This window comes from Bactrocera oleae, chromosome 6 (genome assembly GCF_042242935.1).
Source record: "Bactrocera oleae isolate idBacOlea1 chromosome 6, idBacOlea1, whole genome shotgun sequence".
Classification (NCBI taxonomy): domain Eukaryota; kingdom Metazoa; phylum Arthropoda; class Insecta; order Diptera; family Tephritidae; genus Bactrocera; species Bactrocera oleae.
In genome coordinates, this window is record NC_091540.1 from 36691389 (window position 1) to 36715449 (window position 24061).

General features: G+C 35.3%; 3 protein-coding genes across 3 annotated transcripts in view; all 3 read left to right on the forward strand.

The window, feature by feature from the left end:
• Nucleotides 1–1607: 1607 nt before the first annotated feature.
• On the forward strand, nucleotides 1608–2498 carry LOC106618824 (uncharacterized). The gene is made up of 2 exons (XM_014236716.3): nucleotides 1608–2038; nucleotides 2095–2498. Exons 1-2 carry the CDS (start codon nucleotides 1787–1789, stop codon nucleotides 2344–2346), a joined length of 504 nt encoding a protein of 167 aa, XP_014092191.1. The 5' UTR covers nucleotides 1608–1786; the 3' UTR covers nucleotides 2347–2498.
• A 12702-nt stretch (nucleotides 2499–15200) lies between these two features.
• Nucleotides 15201–17534, forward strand: Rexo5 (RNA exonuclease 5). Its single transcript, XM_014236695.3, has 3 exons — nucleotides 15201–15490; nucleotides 15555–16869; nucleotides 16939–17534. Exons 1-3 carry the CDS (start codon nucleotides 15314–15316, stop codon nucleotides 17526–17528), a joined length of 2082 nt encoding a protein of 693 aa, XP_014092170.1. The 5' UTR covers nucleotides 15201–15313; the 3' UTR covers nucleotides 17529–17534.
• Nucleotides 17535–21711: 4177 nt separating this feature from the next.
• Nucleotides 21712–24061, forward strand: part of axed (BTB/POZ domain-containing protein axundead) — a 53910-nt gene continuing 51560 nt past the window's right edge. Inside the window, exon 1 of the mRNA XM_036363573.2 lies at nucleotides 21712–22171. The gene's annotated coding sequence lies outside the window, so the exon portion shown is untranslated. The remainder of the gene's footprint in view (nucleotides 22172–24061) is intronic.

Sequence of the window (24061 nt, forward strand, 5' to 3'; positions counted from 1 at the left end):
CCTTGTATTTTGCATTAATATGAGTATTTATGTATGTATGTATGCATATGTAAACAACAACAATGATCCAATGGAAGGATAAGGTTACTCTATACACATATACTCGTACACGTACATGAATTCACAGGGGTGGAGTTTAGTTGCGCTGACCAGCTGGATGTACGGATTCAACAGGTGGTTTTTACTACAACAACAAGAGCGAATATGAGATGTGTGAGTGATATGATATTTTTAGGGCTTTCGTTATTTTTTATTAACGGTATTAATGGATAGAATTTGTGGCGTTTAAAATTAATCAAGTGTGAAACAGAGAGAGTACAATGGCAGTGAAAAAGTTGTTCCAGTTGAGAATAAAATGTGTACAGAAGTCTTATGTGCGGCAAATACTAAATATACTTGCGATATTTTGCAGAGAAGGTAGTACAGAATATGAGTACCATTTGAGGGTGAACAAGAAAAGACGTTAACTTTGGTTGCACCGCAGCTAGATTACCCTTCATAAATAAGATATCTTTCCCGGGTATTGTCATGCAGGAAGTGTGCACATGCCACACTCGATGTATAATATCCCAACTAAGTCTGTGCTCGTCGCATAATCCGTTCTAATCGCCTACATACAGACAGACAAACAGATGGACATGGCTAAATCCACTTACCTCGCCATGCTGATCATTTATATTTTTTTAGGGTCACCGACGTTTTCTTCTGGATGTAATATACGCTGTTCAGGATATAAAAATATTTTTACATATAGGCCGTGTCAAATTCTGAATAGATTCGGGATATCCACATCAGAATGCAACTGAGTGCAGATGCAGATAAGCGAAGTAAACGTGGTACTGATCATGTTGGCTTTGTACAAGTAACCCTGTTTTCGAAAGGCTACTTCTTCATATTTAATGTATTATGAAGGACACGAAAAACTAACCGCAGCCAGACCTTAATATGTGGTGTTAATCAGTTGTTGAATATCTTAAATGGAATTTATAACATATCCCCCCTTTTCGGTACTAGCTTTCAAAAGGACAGATCTAGAAAAAATTATCAAAAAGCAATGTGATCCAAGTTCTGGACAGAATTAAAAACATTTGTTAAATGTACTCTTCAGAAGTCTAAACTCAAGTGGTAAGCTAAAAAGAGTTTACTTAATGTTTGGTTAGCGAAATTGCTGAGGTTTGCCAGGAATTGTAAACAAAAATCAGCTGTCATTGGCGAAGTTTTAGTCTATTCACAATTCATCTTTCGTGAGCTTTTATTTTAAAATATTACTAATGATTGCTTTTAGTCAACTAACTGGTTGTGGAAATGAAGACCTATAATGTGGTTAAGCTACTATTGGTTAAAAGTTGTAGCAACCAGAGCTAGAGTAAACGCCCTTAAGTGTGTCCCCATAAAAAATTCTAATTAAAGAAATGAACTTTTCTGAATAAGAATTTTCTGGAAAAGATTTCCAATAAAATATAGACATAGCTCAATGCTTTGAATACATTACACGGCGTCATTACACTTTACATGTTCAGCACTCAGATCATTGAGAAATAATTTACCGCAAAACATTTGAAAAAATTTTCAACATTCTTTTTTTGATATTTCGAGTTCAAAGAATTTTCTCAATCATTACAAATTCAAGTGGAAAAGATTTAAATTCATTAATTTAAAAAATTTGTTGTAAAAGCCAAAAAACTTAACTTAATAGTATTTATTATATTTGTGATTAAAGAGTACGTAATTAAATCTAAATTAATGCGTCGAATTGCAAAACCTAATTTTTAATATAAGTTAACCCATGGAAATCCAAAAAACAATGTCTACGCGCTCCACAACTAAGGGCAACGGTGCGTCAAAAACAGCTTTTTATAAAACGAAAACGGGAAAATGCCAACGGCCCAGCGGAACACTGCATCGTAATCCATATTTGAATTTTTTACGTGAATTTCGATTGCGCAATACTGATCTTTCGGCTGTGGAAATTATATGTCGCGGTGCCAGGGAGTGGAAGAGCATGCCAAAGGAGGAAAAATTGCAGTATATAGAAGAGGTTAGTGCGAATAGCGTCTGATCTATCATTATGTTCAGTCTAAGTATTTACCATAGGCTTTTTATGCACCAAAGAAAAGGAAACCACCGGCGCCACCACCGATACCTGCGCAGCCGACACAGATGCGCGCGATGCCATTCCAAGAAAGTTGTGGCATAGTATGCCCGAATCCCTGTGCAAAAAAACGTCGCCGAAGAAAGTCGAAGTGTGCCCGCAGGCGTAGACCTAAAAGGAGGCGTTGCGCCAAGAAACGTCGTCCGAAGCGACGAGGTTGCAAGCGGAAGAAGAGAAGAACCTGCAGAATTTAGTGGGCGTGAAATTAGGAACAAGGAATAGAAATCACAATATGAAATCTCCAAATTATATATGCGTTTATAGAGTTCAAAAGTCTGTAATCGCTTTTGTTTGTAGTCTGGCATAAAATGTGTGTAAATAAATGAAAAAATTTGTATATTTTTAATCAATCTGGTTTATTATGAAAAATAACTAGCTTAGAATGCATCAAGAAGCTTCAAGAGGAGAAACAAAAGCAGACTTGAGCACAGTCGACGCACAGAAATCAGACCTACTTGGTTTTTAAGGTGATTCTTATTTATGAAAAATTCTTGTTCCTGATTTGAAGTTGGTTGTGAAATTTCTTCATTTGTATATAACTAGAAATATTAAGTAAATTTAGACAATTACGATAACATTCGAATCTAAGAAACCACCTTCGAATCGAATTGGTGCATGAATGGAGTAAGTAGGATAACAATAAGTAAACAGCTTTCGGATGCAAATTATTTTCTAAAAAAAAGGGGATCACCATATGAACCCACTATTTTTTTTATTACTGAACCCAACAATTTTTTTCACTTCTTTATTAAATGTTTTGTAAAAGCGATCATGAAAGATCCGAGACGTCATCCGAATATTTTTTTTTTAAAGTTGTAACGAATTGGATTATAAAATACTTGGTGTTTTTGCTTTTCTAATTGCCAGCAGCACTAATTTATTGTATGTAATCCATCAGTGCTTGCACCAATTAAAATTAAATTCGTTCCTTCTAGATTTTATATACTGAAGTCTGTTTTTCGAAAGCAAAAACATATCTTTACACTCATTTTATCACAATAGGTGTGATTCAGCGATTTACTTTTACTTTTAAATAATTCAGCCAAAATACATATAGATATGTGCTCGCGTATCAAATTCATATAGCAACTAGCCAGGAATGTACAGCAGAGCGACGACGAATAGCGAATGACATAAGTAAATAAATTGGGTATATCTCTTTTTAGATTTATTTTGGAGAAACATAATAATTGATTTTCAATTGTAACAAATAAACAAAATACGCTCAGAAATTCGAATTTTCAATTCTTATTTCAGATCATTTAATGTATTGCAAACTCTGATTCTAATTTCTGGAAATTGTAATTACTGAAGGTTCTAATTTCTGAGCGTCGACTGTATAAAATACCGTATTTCCGAAACTTAGAGTATTTCTGTGATTTGTGGTACGACTTTTTCAGATTACCAAATTAAATCGCAACTTTGGGGTAAGAGGCTGGTTCCACATTTCCGTAAAACTTTCTAATACAACTGGGATATGTAAAAATATTCTACTCGATGTTACTAATAAAGTATTTACAAACACTAAAAATAACAGACAATAAAAAAATTAATTTTTATACTGTCGCAACTTGATATAAATGATCAGGATGAGGCGATGAGTTGCGTTCCGGGTCACTGTGCAAGCCATAACTTCAGTAAAAATTAAACTTGGTAAACGTGCTTCTTGACACTATAAAAAGATTGGTATTACAGATGGGCGGAATAGAACCATTGTTACGCCCACAAAATACGGTTTATCGAAAACCAATAAAGTATTATAACTAAGCCGCATTACGATACAAAACTGTTCTTTGGCCAAGGGTATCGAAGTATGGAGAGGCATTTGTGATTTAAACTACATATCTCACAAACCACTAATGCTATATCAACTCTAATTCCTTCTGACACAGTGAAAAAATTGATGAAATTGGCTGATGACACTGCCCACTCTCCCAACATATAACAGTAATGTGGAAAACTACTACAAGTAATAACGCGATAACTCACTAAATAAATACCATTATCAACTCTATCTTGGGTCTGATATTATCCCAACATTCTTATTTGACAAACTAACAATGGGCAAAATTGAATTACATCCACGCTTCATTATGTCACAATTTTAAATTTCATCTGATTTCTTCACTTTATAATATATTGGGGCGTTCACTAAGTAATTTCGTATTTTCAGCATTTTCGGGAAATATTTTCAGTTTTTTTACCAAATAGTAAAAATGTAGTTCAAGCAAGCCGAAAATTATGTCGATCTTGATAATGCTCCACGTCCTGGAAGGCATCTTGCAGCCGACATGGATAAAATAAAGTCGTTGGTGGATGAAAATCGTTGAATAACTCGCTAGATTGCTGAAAGATTAAATTTGTCTAACGCGACCGTTCACAAGTACATGATAGGATGATCCTCATGTTCGTGCAGAACGCAATTTGCTTTGTCGCAATAACGACTGTAATTCGCTTATCAAAAGTCAAAGAAGTGATCCATTTTTAAAGCGCATTGTAACTCGCGACGAAAAGTGGATTTCGCATCTGCTGACTATTACTTGTTCCGGTCTCTGCAACAATTTTTGGATGGGAGAACCTTCACTAGTATTTGCCTGAAAGGATCAAACAATTTATAAGCGTGGAATCAATTCTTGCCCGATGATGGCAAAATGTATTGGATCAAAATGGAGAATATATGTATAATTACACAATAAAAAATCGTGTTTAAATTGCACTAAAAAAACGAAATTACTTAGTGAACGACCCAGTATAAATCAAGCCACAATGGAGATATGGGAATAAAATTTTGCGCAAATAGTGACTTGAAAGTAGGCCATCTCACGTCTTAAAATTATTGAAGTCGGACCATAAATGATCAAGTCCCAATATACCGAATGTGTGGACTCAATACCTATGATTAACGTTTTACCGAATATATCGGTCAATATGTAAATTATCTTAAGGGGTTACATGGGTTTCACGGCTTCAATAAATCTATTTATTTTTTATTGTCTTATTTAATTCTATAACACCTTTAGAATATTGTCCTAAATGCTCAAGTTGATCCGAGTAATTATTTTGGAAATACAGCCTTGAAAAGTTGAGCGCTCTAGGTCAACTACATATGTAGTCACTTAGAACTTTAAACGCATTTTTCTCAAAACTGTGTTTTTAAAGTCGGTTGATAGAATTTCTCTCGAACTAGTCAACCGATTTTAGTGAAATTTTATACAGGTCTTCGAAATATATTCTAAGGCCTTTTTTCCGAGGGCCTGCCGGAAATCACGTTATTATTGCCGAGTTTTGAATACAAGTATTCCTTTGAAAATTTTACAAAATTTTTGCAAAACATGTACCTTTGGAATATTAAAGTTTGAATAATATATTTAATTTTTTATATAAAAAATAAAATTAATTTTTATTAGATAAGCCGTTTTTTGCCACGTAACCCCTTAAAGTTTTAATATATAAGAAATGCGTTTACAATACTTGAATAATGCCAAAATTTAATGCATCAGTCCAGCCCTTTCACTAGCCCTGATCTAACCGATTTTCCAGCTGACTGTAAACTTATTCTGCTCTTGCAGCATGCTGCAGTAGTTAGTATAATAGTTTTGTTCACCTATATGGATAAAAATGATCACGCGGACAAGACGAGTTTAATTTTGTCTGTCCGTGCAAGCGATAACTTAAGTAAAAATTGAGATATCTTGATGAAACTCGGTACAAGTGTACTTTGACACCCAAGCGAGGTTGATATTGGACCATTCCCACGCTCAAAAAATTGCGTTAATCACATTATAAATGTTTGAAAATTATTAAAAAGAGGGCGTGTTCCCGCTGCCGAATAGGATCTCACAAACCGTTAAGCTACACTATATTAACCAAACTTACTCAGTGCAAATATTTTCGGCGCTTCATCCAACAGTGTGAAACCCTGCACATTCTTAAAATAATGGTTATGTTAAAAACTAGTAAAAGTCCGATAACTTTCTAAATAAAGACGTCAAAATCATTAAATTAAAATCCTACATCATACAGAGAACCGCATAAGAACCTGTATCAAAATTGGACTATTCGACTTTCTTCAATTTACAGAATGTGCATAAATCAAGCACCATTATTGTTATCCCATATATCTCAATTGTAAATTCCGTATGATTCTTTCACTTTAAAGTATGTATTTTAATAGAGAATGATGTTACCGAAATAAAACTTTGCAGATAGTGCCTTCAAGGTAAGTGCCTTTCTCACGTCCAAAAATTATCGGAATCGGTCCATAACACTTCATGTGTCCAGATACCGAATATGTGACTGAAAACATCGGCCAATATGCGAGATATGTCATTAAAATTCAGAGAGCATTTTTTCCAACAATAATGTGCCCTTCTGTCAAAAATGGACGACACGTGTGACTACTTCCTTTCTCCCATATATCTAATATTAGGTCAAGTAAAAAGTTCGTTCGGTTTTTTTGTTCGTAAACTTGTTTCCAATATACCCCTCTCGTAGAAGGCTGAGTCCCTATTGCCAAAAAACTAGGAGAGCCAATTTTCACAGGCTCCCTCATGGACAGGAAAATATGGTAATCACTTGGTGCCAGGTCCGGACTATAAGGTGGTTGCATTAGGTCCTCCCATCCGAGCTCCCGGAGCTTCTGGCGCGTCACCAAAGGCGTGTGTGGCCTGGCGTTGTCCTGATGGAACACAATTCGGCCTCTGTTGATCAAAGATGGCCTCTTCTGGATGAGTGCTGCCTTCAAACGGTCCAGTTGTGGCAATAAAGGGCCGAATTGAGCGTTTGGCCATAGGGGAGCAGCTCGTAGTAGATGATTCCTTGCCAATCTCACTGAACACACAGCAAAACCTTCCTGGCCGTTAATCCGGTCTTGGCCACCGTCTGGACCGCTTCCCCGAGCTTTGACCACGACCGTTTGCGCTCAATGTTGTCGTAAGTGACCCATTTTTCATCGCCAGTCACAATTCGCTTCAGAAACGAGTCGATTTTGTTGCGATTTAGCAGCGATTCGCAGATGGAAATTCGGTCCATCATGTTTTTTTGCGTTAGTTCGTGTGGCACCCAAACATCGAGCTTCTTTTTGAATCCAAGGTTATGCAAATGGTTACAAACGGTTTTCTGGCTTATCTTTAGTTCCGCAGCCTGTTTTGTTTCCACTATTTCCATGATTTTATCGCAATTTTCGACGACAAGCCTCCCGACGCGTGGTGCATCTTTGACATCGAAATTACCGGAACAGAACCTAGGAAACCACTCTTGTGCTACACGTTCGTTTACAGTATCGGGCCCATAAACTAAATTAATTTTTTCAGCCGCTTTGGCTGCTTTTTCGCCTTGATCGAAGAAAAATTGTAAAATATAGCGAATTTTCTCTTTGCTGGTGTCCATCTTTGACGAGCGCTCACAACGTACTGAGTCAATCAATCGAAAAACTGTCAAAGACAAACTTTTAGCGCGAATAAACACGTTTTCACATGATGCGGCACGTAACACTAGTACTATGGACAATAACGCCATCTCTTAGATAAAAACCGAACGAACTTTTTATTTGACTTACTAATATAAAGATTTTTCGAACTTCCAGTTAAATTTGACTTACCTAGTATAATGATTTCCGATTCTCTGGTTTCCTTTTTCCTCATAAACGCAATATAATAAATTTAGCCTTTTTGGGAGCGTTTATATCGCATATTTGTCATTGCAGTAATTTAGATTGATATTAATAGAAACATTTTTGACACAAGGAAATACTATAAATGTGTAAATACATGAAACTTGAAGAAGATAAACTAAATATCATTGTAATCAATTCACAATTTGTCGTATAATGAATACCGAATTCTTACGCAACATTTTTAAATATAAAGTTTTAAAAACACCTGAAAGTCCTGTTTTCATTCATGCAATTTGCCAGAGTATATAATGTGTGGATATAGCCGAACTTAGCCCTTTCTTACTTATTTTGAAATGTTTTTCACTATATATAATTGAAATGTGAAGGACAGGCCATAGAGGAAAAGTTAGTAAGTATTAACAGATGATATTAAGACCTTCATTGACTTCGTCCCACTGAATAGCGTCCTTGAAATCGAAACACAAAGAAACAAACATACCAAATTTCGTGAAGAAACATTGTCAAATAAAAAATGTTTCATACAAGAACGTGATTTTGATTAGTTTGTATGGCAGCTATATGCTACAGTGGTCCGATCGGAAAATTTTATTCGGAAATCCCAACTTTGAACACTAGTCCGTGCCAAATTTATTGAAGATATATCGTAAAAATACAGTCGAATTTTTTATAACGTGAAATTGTTATGTTGTGAATTATTGTAATTAATTAAATTGAAAAGCATTAATATAAAACATGAAGTTGCAGAAAACATCCCTGACACACGTTTTAAGAATTCTGCCGAGTTGACGTTCATTTCGGTTACGTAAAGCCGAATCGACTGCCATGGGACGATTTTGATGTGAGTAACGGCTTTTAATTTTTGGTTTAGAATGACATAATTATTTTAGAATGCTACTGTCCACATCGACATTTCAAAGATAAGGGTGGTTGATGTTGTTGTTGTAGCGGTTGTCTAACCCCCGTCTGGGTGGAAAGGTACAGGTTGACTGTCTTCGAAGTCATCTAACGGTAAACCCAAGAAAGTTGCTGTTTCGACGGGGTCTGACCATAGAGAGAAGAGTGTGAGATAGGTGGGGTTCGTTGGGCATGAAAAAAGGTGTTTAGCTTCATACGGCGACTCATTGCATGCTGGACATATATTTGGTATATCGGGGTCGATTCTAGATAGGTAGGCGTTTAGCCGACTACTGTATCCAGAACGAAGTTGCACAATTGTCACTCTAGATTCTCGAGCTCTTCGTCTGTAATGGGTGGTGGTTTGACTCGGCGTACTGTTCTACGTCGTCGACGTTTCTGCGAAAATATCCAATCGGAATTGTAATGCCATTGACTATAATATTAAGATCCAGTCTGTACTCCTTCGTCCAGTTCGTGAATATGATCGTTGTGAATTTAGTGAGGGAGAGTGTGCTCCTTGCAGATAAGAAGCGAGAAAGATCGGAGAGATAGCCGTTTACTTTTGAACACTTCCCATCGATTCCATTGCCCGACGTCAATATCACGCAATCATTAGCGTACGAGGTAATGGATATTCCCTCTGGAGGCTGGGAGAGACAGCACCCTGCGGGACCCCCTATTTAATTCTTCTTCGTTTAGAATTTCGACCTCGAAACAGTACAGATGATAGCCAATAACCGTGGAGGGAGCGTGGGTTGTTTTATGAAGAATTGCACTTGGCTGATGTGACGTTCGACGTATGGCGGTGTGACACGCACAACAGACTGTGCGAGGAACCAGTGGTTGTTGAGTGATTTTCGCACGAAGATTAGAGCGGGATGAAGGTTAGGGGGGACTGATCAGAATGGAGTCATGCTGCCTGTTTGAGCTCCTTAGGACCGTAGAGGTTCTTTGGTAGCCACTCGACTGGAGTGGCGGCGCAGTGCGCGAACTGGGTGCAATTTGCACGACCATAGAGACAGGTGTCGCAGTAGTGCGTTGGCAGCATGACTCCATCGATTGTATTATATGTGTTACACCTAACCGAGGTGGAGTTTAGATGGAGCCTTTTGGCGAAACGCAGCAGAAAAATTTCTCCGGGCCTTGGTTGTATTCAATTCCGAAATAACAGACCTTGGCAGGTTAACGTTGTAAAAAACTTTTGAATGGCCAGGAAGAGGTCATGTACTATTGTCAATAACGTCCAAACCATGAAATTCCAAATTCGTACAGAGTCTTCCTGGAGTTTTTATTAAAAAAAGCCAAATCCGATTTTTCTAATACGTTTCATATTTTTGTTCGACTTTGATTTTCTACATTTACTGAATTTGATCACTGACTATAATCACTTTCCTGTAAAAGACCTTGTAGGAACCACGGAATATTTTGGGAATACAGACTTCAGTTGTTCCCAAAATGTTATTTTGCTCCGTTTGGATTCAAGTTTATTGTCATCGAAAACAACCAACGGTTGGCCTAGGAGACGTGCTGTATCGATGTGGTCGGATCATAGAGAAAAGAGTGTTAGACGATTTGGATTCATTGGATATGCGAAGAGGTGGTTATAGTAATGCGAAAATATTTGTACGCATACGTAAAACTAGACTAGATTGTAGATTAACGGGGCAACTCGAGCTCCTTGTCTGCAATGGTTGATGGTTTGACTCCAAGTACGCCATTCACTGGGAGGGAGTTGGCATTAGTTAGTTATTAATGGTAACCTTAGACGGTTAATAGCGTCCGTAGTCTGGTCGGCGTAGTGGCATCCCAGCAGAAACTGCCTCACTAAATTACAAATTATTAGTTGCGCACTGTGAAACATATTATACTTGCAGGATACTAATAATAAAATAATCAACTCAAGTAATTAAAAATTAATATTAGTATCCTTTGACTTTATCAGCTAGTATTTATTTTACAGCGGAGCATTGAAATTGTTTATTTAAGAAAATTTTTCGTATAGAATACATTTAAATTCAAGTTCAGTTAAAATTTAAAGCAAATAATTTTATAATATAATAATAAATAAATAAAGTCAATGGATTCTAAAACAATAGAAACATTAGCATTTGTTTCTTCAAAGAGTCTGTGCAAATTGAAAAACAAAAACACAGATAAATCTAAAAGAAAAGGCAAATGCCATCGCCCAGGGCCATTAATGCGAAATCCCTATTTAAATTTTCTGCGTGAGTTTCGAAAGCAAAATTGCGGCTTAACAGCTGTTGAAATTATCAAAAGAGGTGCTCAGGCTTGGAGAGCAGTACCAAAGGAAAAGAGGTTGAGATATATTGAAGAGGTTTGCTGTTAAATTTCAATAAAACTTTATACTAGTATATATATAAAATATATATTTACATGTTTTTTTAAAGGCATTTTATGCGCCTAAGCGTAAGGGTTGCAGCGGTGCACAGCAGTCACCAAATCTGAGCTCATGTGCACACAAAACGAAAAAAAGAAGATCGATTCCATCTTGTTCTTCAAAAAGTAGTGTTCATAAAAAGAAATCAATAACTTCTTCCAAACCAAAAAACGCAAAAAATGCGTGTACAAGTAAAACTTTTAAAAGGAAAAGTAAGAAGCGTCCTAAAAAAGCCAAGAAAGCAAAATGTGGACAGCGTAAAAAACTTAGGAAGCGCAAACTAAAATTTCCTAAATCTAACTGTAAACGAGCAAAGCAACAAAGGCGTATTAAGAAAAAACCAAACAAATGTACCTTTGCTTGATTAATAACAAAAGTGATTTAAAAAATATGTAAACAAAATTTAAATTGTGCGTTCAGTACCCTTGTATGTCACAGAAAACTAGAAAAATAAAAATATCTGCCAGAATTGCTAATAAAGCTGTACTATTTCTTTCTCAATGACACCAAGTTAAAGAAACAGAAAATGTTGATTAGTATTTATATTTTTGATATAATCATCTTAGAGAATAAACCAGAGAGTGAATACGAAACATTGTTCATTCATATACCATATACGTACATATGTACATATGTACAATATTTTCAATCTGATCACTTTTCGCTTTGAATATTTTCCATTAAGACCAAGTCTTAGTGAAACAAACCAAAAACCTAATAATAAAAAATAAAATAAAAAGAGTAAGTAAGGACTAAGTTCAGGTGTAACCGAACATTTTATACTCTTGCAACTTGCAATGATCAAAGCCGACGAAATACTTATAATAGCAAAACTTTATATTAAAAAATGTTGCAAAAGAATTCCGCATTCATCAATCGACGAAATCGTGAATGGATAACAATCAAATTTGGTTTCTTATTAATTTATAGTGAAGTTCAACGAAACTTATAATAAAATCATCCTCAAATGAGAGATATGTGATATAAACTCAACCGAAGATGCTAAATTAAATATATTTAGTTGATATGGAAAACCAATTTCATTCATATTCAGTGGTAAACCACATAATTTATATTGGCCGATATATGCAGTATTAAGGTAGGTGGAAAAAGCCTCCATCTGATTCAATCCATTTTTCACATACAGATATGCTGTTATCAGTTAAGGATTTTCTCCGAATTTCAATAACATGTCTCACAGATTAACCGATATTTTCGATAAAATGTTCGCTGTAGGAACTGGGGTCCACATATTCTGTATCTTGGGGGATTGAATAGTTTTGGTCACATTTTGACAATTTTTGGTTATAAGATTACCTACTTTAAACGCATTATTCGTGCAAAGTTGTATCTCGATACACTAATTGGTGCTTGATTAGCATATTGGAAAGTGAAAGAATTGGATGGAATTTAATATTATGTTATATGGAAAGTAGGCGTGGTTCTTGTCCGATTTCATCCATTTTCGTAATATGGAAATGTCAATGTAATATGTATAAACTTGGCCGATATCGGTTGAGTAGGTCCTGGAGATATAGTTTTCACTTAAATGTGGGCGGTGCCATGCGCATACTCTTATTTTGATCCTGGCTCCTATAAAGCCTTCTCGTACCATTTTCGTTTGAAATGTAATGTCTTGGGCGTATTTATTTATTGATTTATCGCGGGCTGGGTTATCAACCGATTTCATCCATTACTGTGTTTGTTGTTATAACGATTATCCAGACAATGTTTGGGGGAAAGTAATACGTCAACTGCCATCAAAGTCACTTAATGGTAAGCCCTGGAAACGAGATGTTTCGACGGGTTCGGTTTAGACGGTTGTCATTCCAGTTATAGCTTACACAGACAGACGCACGGACAAAATTTCAACTCGTCTTGTCATCCTGAGTTAGTTTTAGGTGATACAAGCAATTGTTAAGGGGACAAAACTATTATACTCTAGTGCAAAAGAATATAATATTTTTGTTGGGGTAAAGTTGTCCTATTACTGTTCTTTAGCACCAGAGCTTTCAAGTTTAACATACTAATAATATAAAAATATAACATACTAATAATATAAAAATATAACATACTAATAATATATAAATATAACATACTAATAATATACCATGTGAATTTTTATATTAGTATTGGAAGTACAAAAATCAAAGTACATATGTAGCTACTGAAAAACATATGGTTAATATATGTACATACATTAAGCCCTCGAACGACGAACTGATTTTGCAATGCGTAACATGTTTTGGTACTTAAAAAAAAAAAGAATTTCAAGCATCATGACTTCGGGTTTAATAAAAATACTTTTTTAAATTATTAAATCCAACACCATGATGGCGTTTTAGCCACTGATTTCCCTACCCTCTTCAAATCGTAGCTTCATATTAATTATTTCAAAAGCTTTTAAATATTATGGAAACGATAAATATACTTAAGGGTCCGAGACCAAGAACAGTCAGGTCTACGTAACCGGAACGTATCCGGTTTTTCATCCGGCCAAGGACTGTCGACTCAACTGCCGCTTCAACAACAACAACATACCAGAGGGTAAATGCTTTAAATTGAGCAAATAAAAATTGTTACCATTACTAAATATTAAGAAAAAGGCAAAAGTCGTATATAAAGTATGATCAAGATTTAGTATACAAAATATATATAGTCTTCATACATATGTATACATGTACGCCAACCCACTTGTTTATATATGTTTTACGTTTTATTGGAATTGTATGTTGATACATATGTCCGCACAATTACTGCTTACATTTCATGATTCAGTCGACACCTACGCATCACATCACTACCATAACCAAGTAACTTTTGCATTTTCGTTTTCATATCATATTTTGATCAAAAATAATAAATATAGTATGTTTCAGGTATGAATTACCTTTTCTAATTTCTGGAAATATTGACGCAGGAACTGAATTGGGTTTTCCGGGCGACTAACACAAAGCTGTACGATGCAATCCTTGAGTACACGTTGAATACCATGCGCCTGAATGTAATTTTCGCATTCACGTAGACTTTGTTGTTCCTCCAAAGTATTGGCCATGATTGCAGACAAACACCTTTCCACAACTACCAAATATATATGTATATATGATATGTGAGCAGGGTCTTACTTGAGGACTACTTTGTGAATGCTGATGGGCGCTGGCACGAAACAACAACAAAACTTTTTGGCACGTCGACCTTAACTTTGTAATGCTACTCTTGGTGGTGAATTTCAGTTGTAAACGTATGAAACGGTAAAATTAAAATAATTTCAATATTTTAATACGTGTAAATTGTTGCCGAGTAATATTCACGTTTTATTTTTTCCCAAACACTACACTACAAGTGTAAAACGTAGCTTATCGTTTTGTACTTTCTCGTTTTTGTAGTGTTTTTCTTTGTTCTCTCTATTCACTCGCTTTCATTGGCACCCTATAACACACAGTGATTTCTTGGGTGGTTTTCTTTTCTGCTTTGACACAAATTTTATTTATACACTAAACATACATATACATATTTCTCCATTTATTCAATTGTAATTTCTATTCATAAAGTGTTCAACAAATTATAAATATTCTAAATTGCATTGGTCTGAAATGCTTCTTTTAAACTACAAAAATATTATAAACAGTTGGTCCAAAATGTAATTTTATCGTTGCTCTGAGACGTCAAACACAGCATTGCCATATGCCAATTAATTTTGATTTTGGTAAATGAATAGTTCAGGTCCCCCAACTGAAGAAACCGCGAAAATTATATAATTATTAAATCGTCTTTATTTGACGCGAAGATGACAATTCCGTGGGCGAGTATATAGTATATAATGTTTTTAAAATGTTCTGATTCTATTCTCAAGCAAGAGCAAGTTGTAAAAGTTATAAAATTGTAAATTGAATAATTTATATGTATCATTGTATATATCTGTTAATTAAATAAAATATTAACAAGCAATCTGAAGGCCAAAATATGCGATCATATTTGGAATCGTTTTGGCAAAACTAAATGAAGTAAACGCCAGTAAATTTAACCAAAACACAACCTATAACGTTGTTAAAGCAAGTTTTGGTATTCTTTTCCAATAACTACAAAGCAACGGCAACTCTTTATATTTATAAATTGACAGATTGCTGTCAATTCTCATTCCCCAGCACGTGAAATTTCAAAAATAACAAAAGAAAAATTTGTTGATCCACATTTATTTTGTATATATCATATTCTGTAGAGAAAATCAATAATGAAGACATTTTCATTAAAACAAGAGGAACGCAGAGAAAAGAAGAAAAAGAAGTTGCTAGCTCTTGCTAAATTGGTACAACTAAATGACAATGATCGTCGTGACACTGCGACAAACCAAATTGTTTCGGAGGCCGGCGAGACTCGGACTACAAAAGACGACGATGGTTTTGTTAAGGTATATGCAAAAGTGCGAGTTGTATACTGGTTCAACTAACTTTAAAATAAATATTTATTTTTAGGTGACACATAAAAAGAAATCTGCCAAATTAATGCCTCCAAAGTTCCAAACTAAAAAAGTAATATCAGAGACAGCTTTAGAAGATGAACCTCAAACAAAACGCCCTAAACTTACAAAATGTGAAAGCACGGACGGTAGTGGTAGTGACACTTCCCAGGTGTCGTCAACCACTGAAGAACAGCAACGCCGAAAACTACAACTTACTGAAGAGCAGTATAAGGAGTTACGTCGCCAACTACGACAACGTAAAAGGGAACTTGAAAACGTGCCTATATTACGATTGCGTGAATTTGGCCAACGCGCCTCGCTAGAGATGCCGCAAGGACAGCGTACACCAATATTTCTAACGGATATTCAACATTTGTTAATGTCAGCCCTAATTGGAAAAAAATCACCATGCAGTCCGGATAGATGGTGCTTCTTAGAAAAACCTTTGCGGCTTTCACATAGTGTCGTTTTAATATTAGAGGGCCTTTCACTTTATCATTATCTCTCGAATGAAAGTAAATTCACCAAAACAAATGATATATTTCAGACACGTTTAGAAATTGTATTGCCGCCCCTTAAAGAAGGCTCTATTATTGAAGAAATGGCTCAGGTACCTCTAACGAATGTACAAGCACATAAGTTAATTGAACAGCATGGCTCACTAGAATTGGCAGTTGAAATGACTAAAGATCCTACGTTACTAGTTAAAACAATATTTCCAGTAGGCGAAGCTGTAACAGCTCCCAAGGAAAGCAATTTGCCCGTTGGTGACAAATTTCCACGTACTAAGCTGTTGCTCTCTGCTTTGCAAATGGTAGATGAAGGTTACCCAATGCCATTACGCGGTGAGCTCAGCAACCGTTTCAAAGAATATGTATTTACCAAGGATAAGTACGAGCCTGTGATGGACAGCAGCCCAATGTTTGGCGTCGATTGTGAAATGTGTCGAACAGTCGTTGGCCACAATGAGCTTACGCGTGTTTCAATCGTCAATGAAGATCTTGAAACCGTTTACGAAACACTAGTAATGCCTACGAATAAAATTGTTGACTACCTGACTCCCTACTCTGGAATAACAGCGAGCATCATGAAAACTGTAACAAAAACGATAAAAGATGTGCAGCGTGAAGTAAAAGAGTTACTACCGGCAGATGCTATTTTGGTTGGCCAGTCTTTGAACTTTGATTTGAATGCCATGAAAATGATGCATCCTTACGTGATAGATACGAGTATGTGCTTTAATTTGAGTGGCGTTCGTAGAAGGAAAGCAAAACTGCAAACGCTTGCAATGACATTTTTGAAGGAAGCTATTCAAGAAAATGCAGATGGTATGTAAATTATCTAATTTTGTTTTAAGAAATATGTAACTGTATATTTATTTTTTCTTGTAATTATAGGTCATGACTCCGTTGAAGATTCCTTGGCTAGTTTGAAGTTAGTAAAAATGAAGTTGGCGAACAGCTTAGAGTATGGTGATGAAATTCTGTCACAAAAGAAACGTTTACACGACATTATGCGTTTGGCTGGTGGTGATAATATTAAGAATAACCTTTTGGCGCATGCATCCCAACGAGATAGAAGAACAGCAATTATCACTAACGGAACGCTTCAGCAACAAGTGAAGGAAATCATAGTGAAAGCTGAAGATAATGACGTAAGGGACAAACTAAAAAGTATTTCCTTTTACGAATTGGATACGAATAAGAGCGCAATTAACAAAGCCCGCGAAATTGTACTGGAAAACTCACTAACAATTACTAACTTACGATTAGGCGTTGAGGAATTTCAGTTGGATAATGCCGAAAAAACTGTGATGAAACTTGACAAATGGATTGGCAAATTATGGCAAACCGTAGCTCATAACGGTATGTTCTTAGTTTTGATGGGTGGTTCAACAGAATGTGCCAGTGGCGTAGCCAAAATTGCTATTAAGAAGGATGCTACAGCAGCAGCCAGTATAGCGACGACCACTCCGATCACCGTGTAGAAGAAACATTTTTTAGATGATGTATTATATCGACGATGTGTTAATAAATTTGAGGAAATTTAATGTAAATTTACTAATGATGGGAGATAAATAAATACATGTTCTATATATACTTTTTAAAAAAAATTTTCTTTAATTTATATCTATTTTAGCTAGATAATAGGGACTTCCTATAGATTTTATAGCAATAATAACCAAATCTCAAACAAAGAAATATGTGTGCATACCTATGTACATAAGTATACATACATACATATATCAATAATCCTATATAACAAATTATTTATATGTATTAGCTTATATGATCATACAATCTATAGTAAAAATCAAAATAATTTGGATATTTCAGCTACTTTGTATAATACATTCGATAATTTAACATAAAAACATTGTTGCTTTTCTAGTGTCCAACACAAATTTTTTCTACCTCACTTAAACCAGAGAATGTTAAAAAATATTAAATTTTATTTATTAACATTATCTGCCCATACATACACACAATTATGCGATTTATAAGCAAATGCTTTTAGTCCTTTCCTTTATTTATTTACACTAAATAAACCTTTGTATGTCTCTTTATTTATGGAAATGCCAAGATGCAGTGCATTCGTGCGGCTCTTTCTAAGAAATAATATTGTGGTAGAATTCTCCGCCACCGCTTAGTATTTCATTTGTATGTTGAGATGATGGTCACACATTTTGCTTGCAATGAATTACCATGAATATGGTAGAACAATATGCATAATACAAGTACCTACCCGCTAAATAGTTTCAAAAAAATACTAAAGACGGGAATTCCCTAATCCACAAGAATGTATTGAATATCCGCTACTAATATTTTCAAGGCCAAATTTATAATAGGAATTTCCTAATCTTTAAGTATTAAAAACTCATAATTTCTTTACTCCGTATTAAAAATTCATAATTTCTTTACTCCCTAATCTATATCTTAATTTTCTCCTTATTTACAATTTGTCATAATATTTCTATTATTCTATGCATACGTATTTGCATATTACATACAAAAATAGATAACAGAACTCAAATTTGCGATCGAATTCATTTGAAACCGAGCGCTCTTGCAACCATTCAAAGGATTTGAAAGTGAAAAGGAATGCTGAAAAGGGTAGCAGCGAGCTGTTACGAACAAGAACACAAAGCGTGCCACCCGAACACGAGTGGCACGGTCCCTTCGTCTTTCTTCGTCGTCCCCTCGCCCACAATAAACTGGTATGAGACTCTTTTGAATCCCTGTGTGAAACGGCACTTAGCAACAACATTCTTTGCTTTTAGTATTGATAACAAAATTATTACAAGGAAAATCAAAACAAAAATTTTCACTACCACATAGGCAGACTATAATTTTTGGCCGAAGCTTTTTCAGAGAGAGCATATACTCTTACATGTAAACATTGCATATTTTTGGGGGTCAAAGGTTTAAAGATATTTTTGATCATTTTACAAAAGTTACCGATAACTATATGGGTTGTACTCGTATTATAGTTAGCTCTTCAATGATTTTTATACTCTAACAACATTTCACACAGTGTATGACATTTTCGTTTACCAAACCATTGTTTGTAACACCTAAACCTTATCAAGATTGATATAGATTTATATATTTATATATCAAAATAAAAAGAATGACTAGACCAGTTGAATTCTGGATGTCCGTCTGTATGTGCAGGCAATAACATGAGTAAAAATTTAAATATCTTAATACACTTGGTCCTTGGCACTCTGTGGATGTTGGTATTGCAGATGGGCAAAATTGGACTATTACCACGCCCAGTAAATGCCATTAATTAAACATCTTTAACGTAGATAGAAGCATCTGTGGTCTTAACTTTTGAAAGAAGTTGGCATGGTTCAACCTTCTAATATGTATAATTTTCTTATCGCTCAAACCACTAAATCTATCAACCAATCTCCCTGAGGACATATCATTCTAGCACCTCCCCACACAATGTGAATATAGTGTCATAATACCGCTCAACCCGCGTATAACGGTTATAGTGAAGACTAAAAAGAAAGACATTAAAAGCTTATACAATGGGCATGGCACCGCTCACTTTTAGTTGAAATCCTATACCTGAGGAACGAAACGACCACATTCAAATAAATACCTCAGCGTGAAAATGAACGAAATGGGGCTAATACCCATATAACACAATTTGAAATTCCATCGAATGCTTTTCGTTACAGTATTGAAGATATCAGAACAAAACTTTGTACAAATGGTGCCTTCAAGGTATGTCATCTCTCATCTAAAACTGGCCTCTTAGTGTACATGCCTGACTTTTTATCAAGGATTCTGTTACAGTAAGTTTGATATCAAAGATGCACCAGGCCAATTGTCGAAAATATCGATGAAATTTCTTAAAAATACCAACAAGTTATCGAACAACACGGTTCAAATTTCACATAAATGGGACAATTTTAACTATGCTAAATGACATCTTCAAGTAATGCAAAATTAATGGATTTTATACCTTATATATCGGTCAATATGTAAAATATCTAAGTAATATACTGTGAACGTATAATTGTGGATAGACTATAGTCTGGTGGCGAAAAGGGGTGAAATAGAATGAATTATCCCATCCACATATGATATATACAATTATAATGCTTTTCGTTATTCTTGTGGACGCTATTTCGAAATACATATATCGGCCAAATTTTGAGTTATCAGAATAAAATTCCGTGAGAATATGTTTTCGAACAAAACTTAGTTTTATTTGAATATTAAATGCAATCAGCTGAGACAAACGTTTTTGACACCCGGAACTATTTTCTAGTGTTTTATTCCCCTAAATATTTCGTTCTCCCGGAACTTGGATCTTGCTAGGATCATTATAATACAGGTTGCCATATTTTAAACATGAGATATATATTTTATTTGAGCATTTACAATTTATTTCGGCTACTTTACATTAAGTTACAATATCATTCAAGTGGCCTTTTCTGGTGCGGGTTCCATTACCTTTTTTATAACCTCGGGAAATGGTTCAAGGAGCATACACTTAACTTTTCAAATATATTCAATAAAATGACAGTCTTTACTACATTGTTTGATTAGCAGTATGACAAGCGGCTTTTATCTTCTTCGAACCAGTTACCAGTTATTGTTTTACATCGACTGTTTCGTTTTGTTTGATAAATATGATCATTGAAGGTTTTGGCGCAAGCACTGAAGTTAAATGACCCCACAGGTTACATAATTGTAATATATCAGAGATAGATAAAGAATTGATGATCATTTTTAAGCTCATACTAATTTAGAGTCTGTACGCAAGAAATGCCACTTTTCGTAAGAAGTCATACATATTTACCTATGAAACTCACTAATTAACTATATGTTAATTAACAACATTATCATTAGAAGAAACAACTGTATACATATGTGAATATATTGGACTCTGCTAGATCCTTGGTAAAGCTTCTCCTCCAATTTTCAAAATCTCGATCAAACAACCGGATTTGTGCTCAGTAAGTTCATAGATTTTTTATCACGATAACGCGTCGTTACATTCTAGAATGATTGTGACTGAGGCAAAAGGAAACGAGAGTCTTCGCTCAGCCACCGTATGCGCCAGATTTGGGTCTGTGTGACTTTTTTCGGTTTTCGAAACTGAAAAATTCGCTTCAAAACTAAAGTTGGATTTTAGGAGAAACTTTCTAATGTTAGTAGGAAACGAGAACCTCACGTGCCCCAGACAGTTATGCATATCTTAGTTCAGAACTCTCGAAGAATTGGGGGCGATGAATATGTTGGGCACTGCCAATATTTAAACTTTATTTAAAACGATCCGAATGTGGCAACACCAAACTCATTTTTGTTGCTCAGTGTAATCGATCATGTGTACAGATGTAGATCATAGCATTATATAATATATTTGAATTTTCAAATTTAATTTCAATGTCGTACAGGGCATACAATAAAAGCTCTACTTCACAGAAACTGACAGTGCGCATGACACTTTTTGCCGTGAGCAAGGAAGCTCCCTCTCTATTAAGTGCTGCCTATCCTAACATGGATTTATACCTCAATGAATACATGTATTTTCCGAGCAATCAAATGAAAACAGAACGTTGCACAACAAATACATACATACATATTTACGAATGGGTGAACGAAGTGAGAGCTAGATATAAACAAACGAAACATTTTGAGTTTTCCATTTGAGCCAATTTCAAAATCAAAAACAATGACGACGACCACAGACACGACGAAGCTAAAAGAGGAAGAGCACGAAAAGTCAAAACAAAGTCCAGTCGGCGGAGGAGCTCGCGGCAAAGATATAAATAACGGCAAAAGCGGCCACAGCAGCAACACAAAAATTCTTGTATACATTTTTCACACGTCGTAACGCACGTCAACGATAACGACGCCTCGCGGACGGAAAATTCGCGCTGTAAAATCAAGTGGAAATTGGAGAAAAGAAATCACCAAGTGCTGCTGTGCTGTTTGCTCCATGATTTGCATTGCAAAACAGAAATATAAATACAACAGAGCAACAAGAAGAACAAACAAAGAAAAAGTGCATGAAAGGAAAAAATTTTATTTTTTACTAAATTTTTGAATAAGAATATTGAAATAATTGAATTTGAAACGGAAAGAATGCACGCCTGAATAATTGGTGAGTAATCGGAAATTTCCTTCGCAAAATGCTTTTTGTGCGATTTTTACACACAACAAAATAATAAAAAAAAACAGCAACTTCTATTATTTTCCTGCACACCCCGAAGCCTGAGCTTTAAAACAAAGGAATTCTATCGATTTTCATGACTAATTTTGCCTAAAATCCCGCAGCAATAGTGTCCCTACGCAATTCCTGCTGCTGAAAGTCACGCTTTGTATCTATCACATAATTGTACCGTTGCGTATACGCTTACTCCGGCACTAGTCTGAGGCAACGTTGTAAATATCCATGCTTGTGTCTGTGTGTGTGTGAACCTACGGTAATATCAGCGCACACTTCTATGTGGGCCACGGGTCTCAGTGCTGTGGAAGGCATCTGAGTCAATGTTTCTATGTACATATGTACATACGTATTTATATATGCATGTGTAAGGAAGTTTATGTATATACATATGATTACACATAAGTAACGGTACATAAGATAAAAATAACTTATTTTATTCCTGCAAATGGGACGGCGTAATAATTACAAATAAAGTATAGAAAATTTGCAAAAACCACCTGCTAAATTACACTTCTGTAAGGATGGATTTTATAATTGCGAGAAAAAGCTTGCTTTAATAGACTACAAACATCAAAAGATAAATTAATTATATATAAAGGATATTTAGTCACATCGGCAGTCTCGCGAAATTTTCGTAAATCACAAGAAAAAAATATTCGATGGCCCTTTTTCCAGTTATTCTTGCGTTCCTGACGCCATACTTGCTTGTGGCCGTAGTAAATTGACATACTAACACACTGAAATAGTCGCATTGCAATTCAAACATATACATACTTATGTATATACGCGTTCGCAAGTGTGTAAGTAGGCGCAACCATTTGCGCCACAATCTATATACACATACATATGTACAAAGACACTTACTCGGTAACTTCATCCATGGCGCTTTTGTGGCAGCAGAAATTCGGTTAATCTTCCATCGTCATTGATATTGAATTCAGTTACACAAATGAAAGCTTAGTCTAATTTCTCGTGAGTATGTGTGTATGTGTAGGCGCGCCGTGGGATATGCTTCGCTGTTGGCACTCGAAGCTGTTAAGTGGAGCACCCACTGTTTACATTGTCAAGTCTCTGCGTGTGTATGCATGTGCATGTGTGGTGTGGCCCGAGTGAAAGCATGAATGAAGAAAGTTTGTATTTTGTTATTATTTACCAGTTTCTATGTTTATTTCACAAGCGCCGTTCCCAATCGTTTGCGATTAAACTGCATTTCCACACGGACTCTTTTGTTGCCCAAAACGGTTTTTTGTTGGCAAGGGGATGACGAGGAAATACATTTACAATTATATTTTCATGGTTACGATAGCCTTCGGTTTCAAATCAATTTTTGCCATATGTTCGGAAATTTTAATTTTATTATTTATTTTTTGTGTGTAATATAAAAATATGTATGCGAATATGCAGAATATAATAGAAATATTTTTGGAACTGGCGAATAAGGATAAAAATTAGCTAATCATATTTTTGTGTGCTTCGTACTTGTACATGAAGTGTTTAAGAATTAGAGATTGTGATATGAAAGGGAGTGCAGAAAACTTGTGTCGCCTATATGAACGCAATGAGCGCCACCAAAAGAGAATTTGCCGATGATGAGCGACAAAAGAGTCCATGTGTGAACGCACATATTTGATTCGGTATGAAGAAGTATTCGAGAATTGGGGATATTAGTTACTGAGCATACAATGTATTGAGTAATTCAATAAAATTGGTGTACGAAAAGAGCGTTCCGATTCCGAATAGTTGCCACAGCGGGAGCTATATTTGTATATTACGTATTCTTAAATTTACTATAAAGCCGATATTCTATAGCAATGTTCATACTTT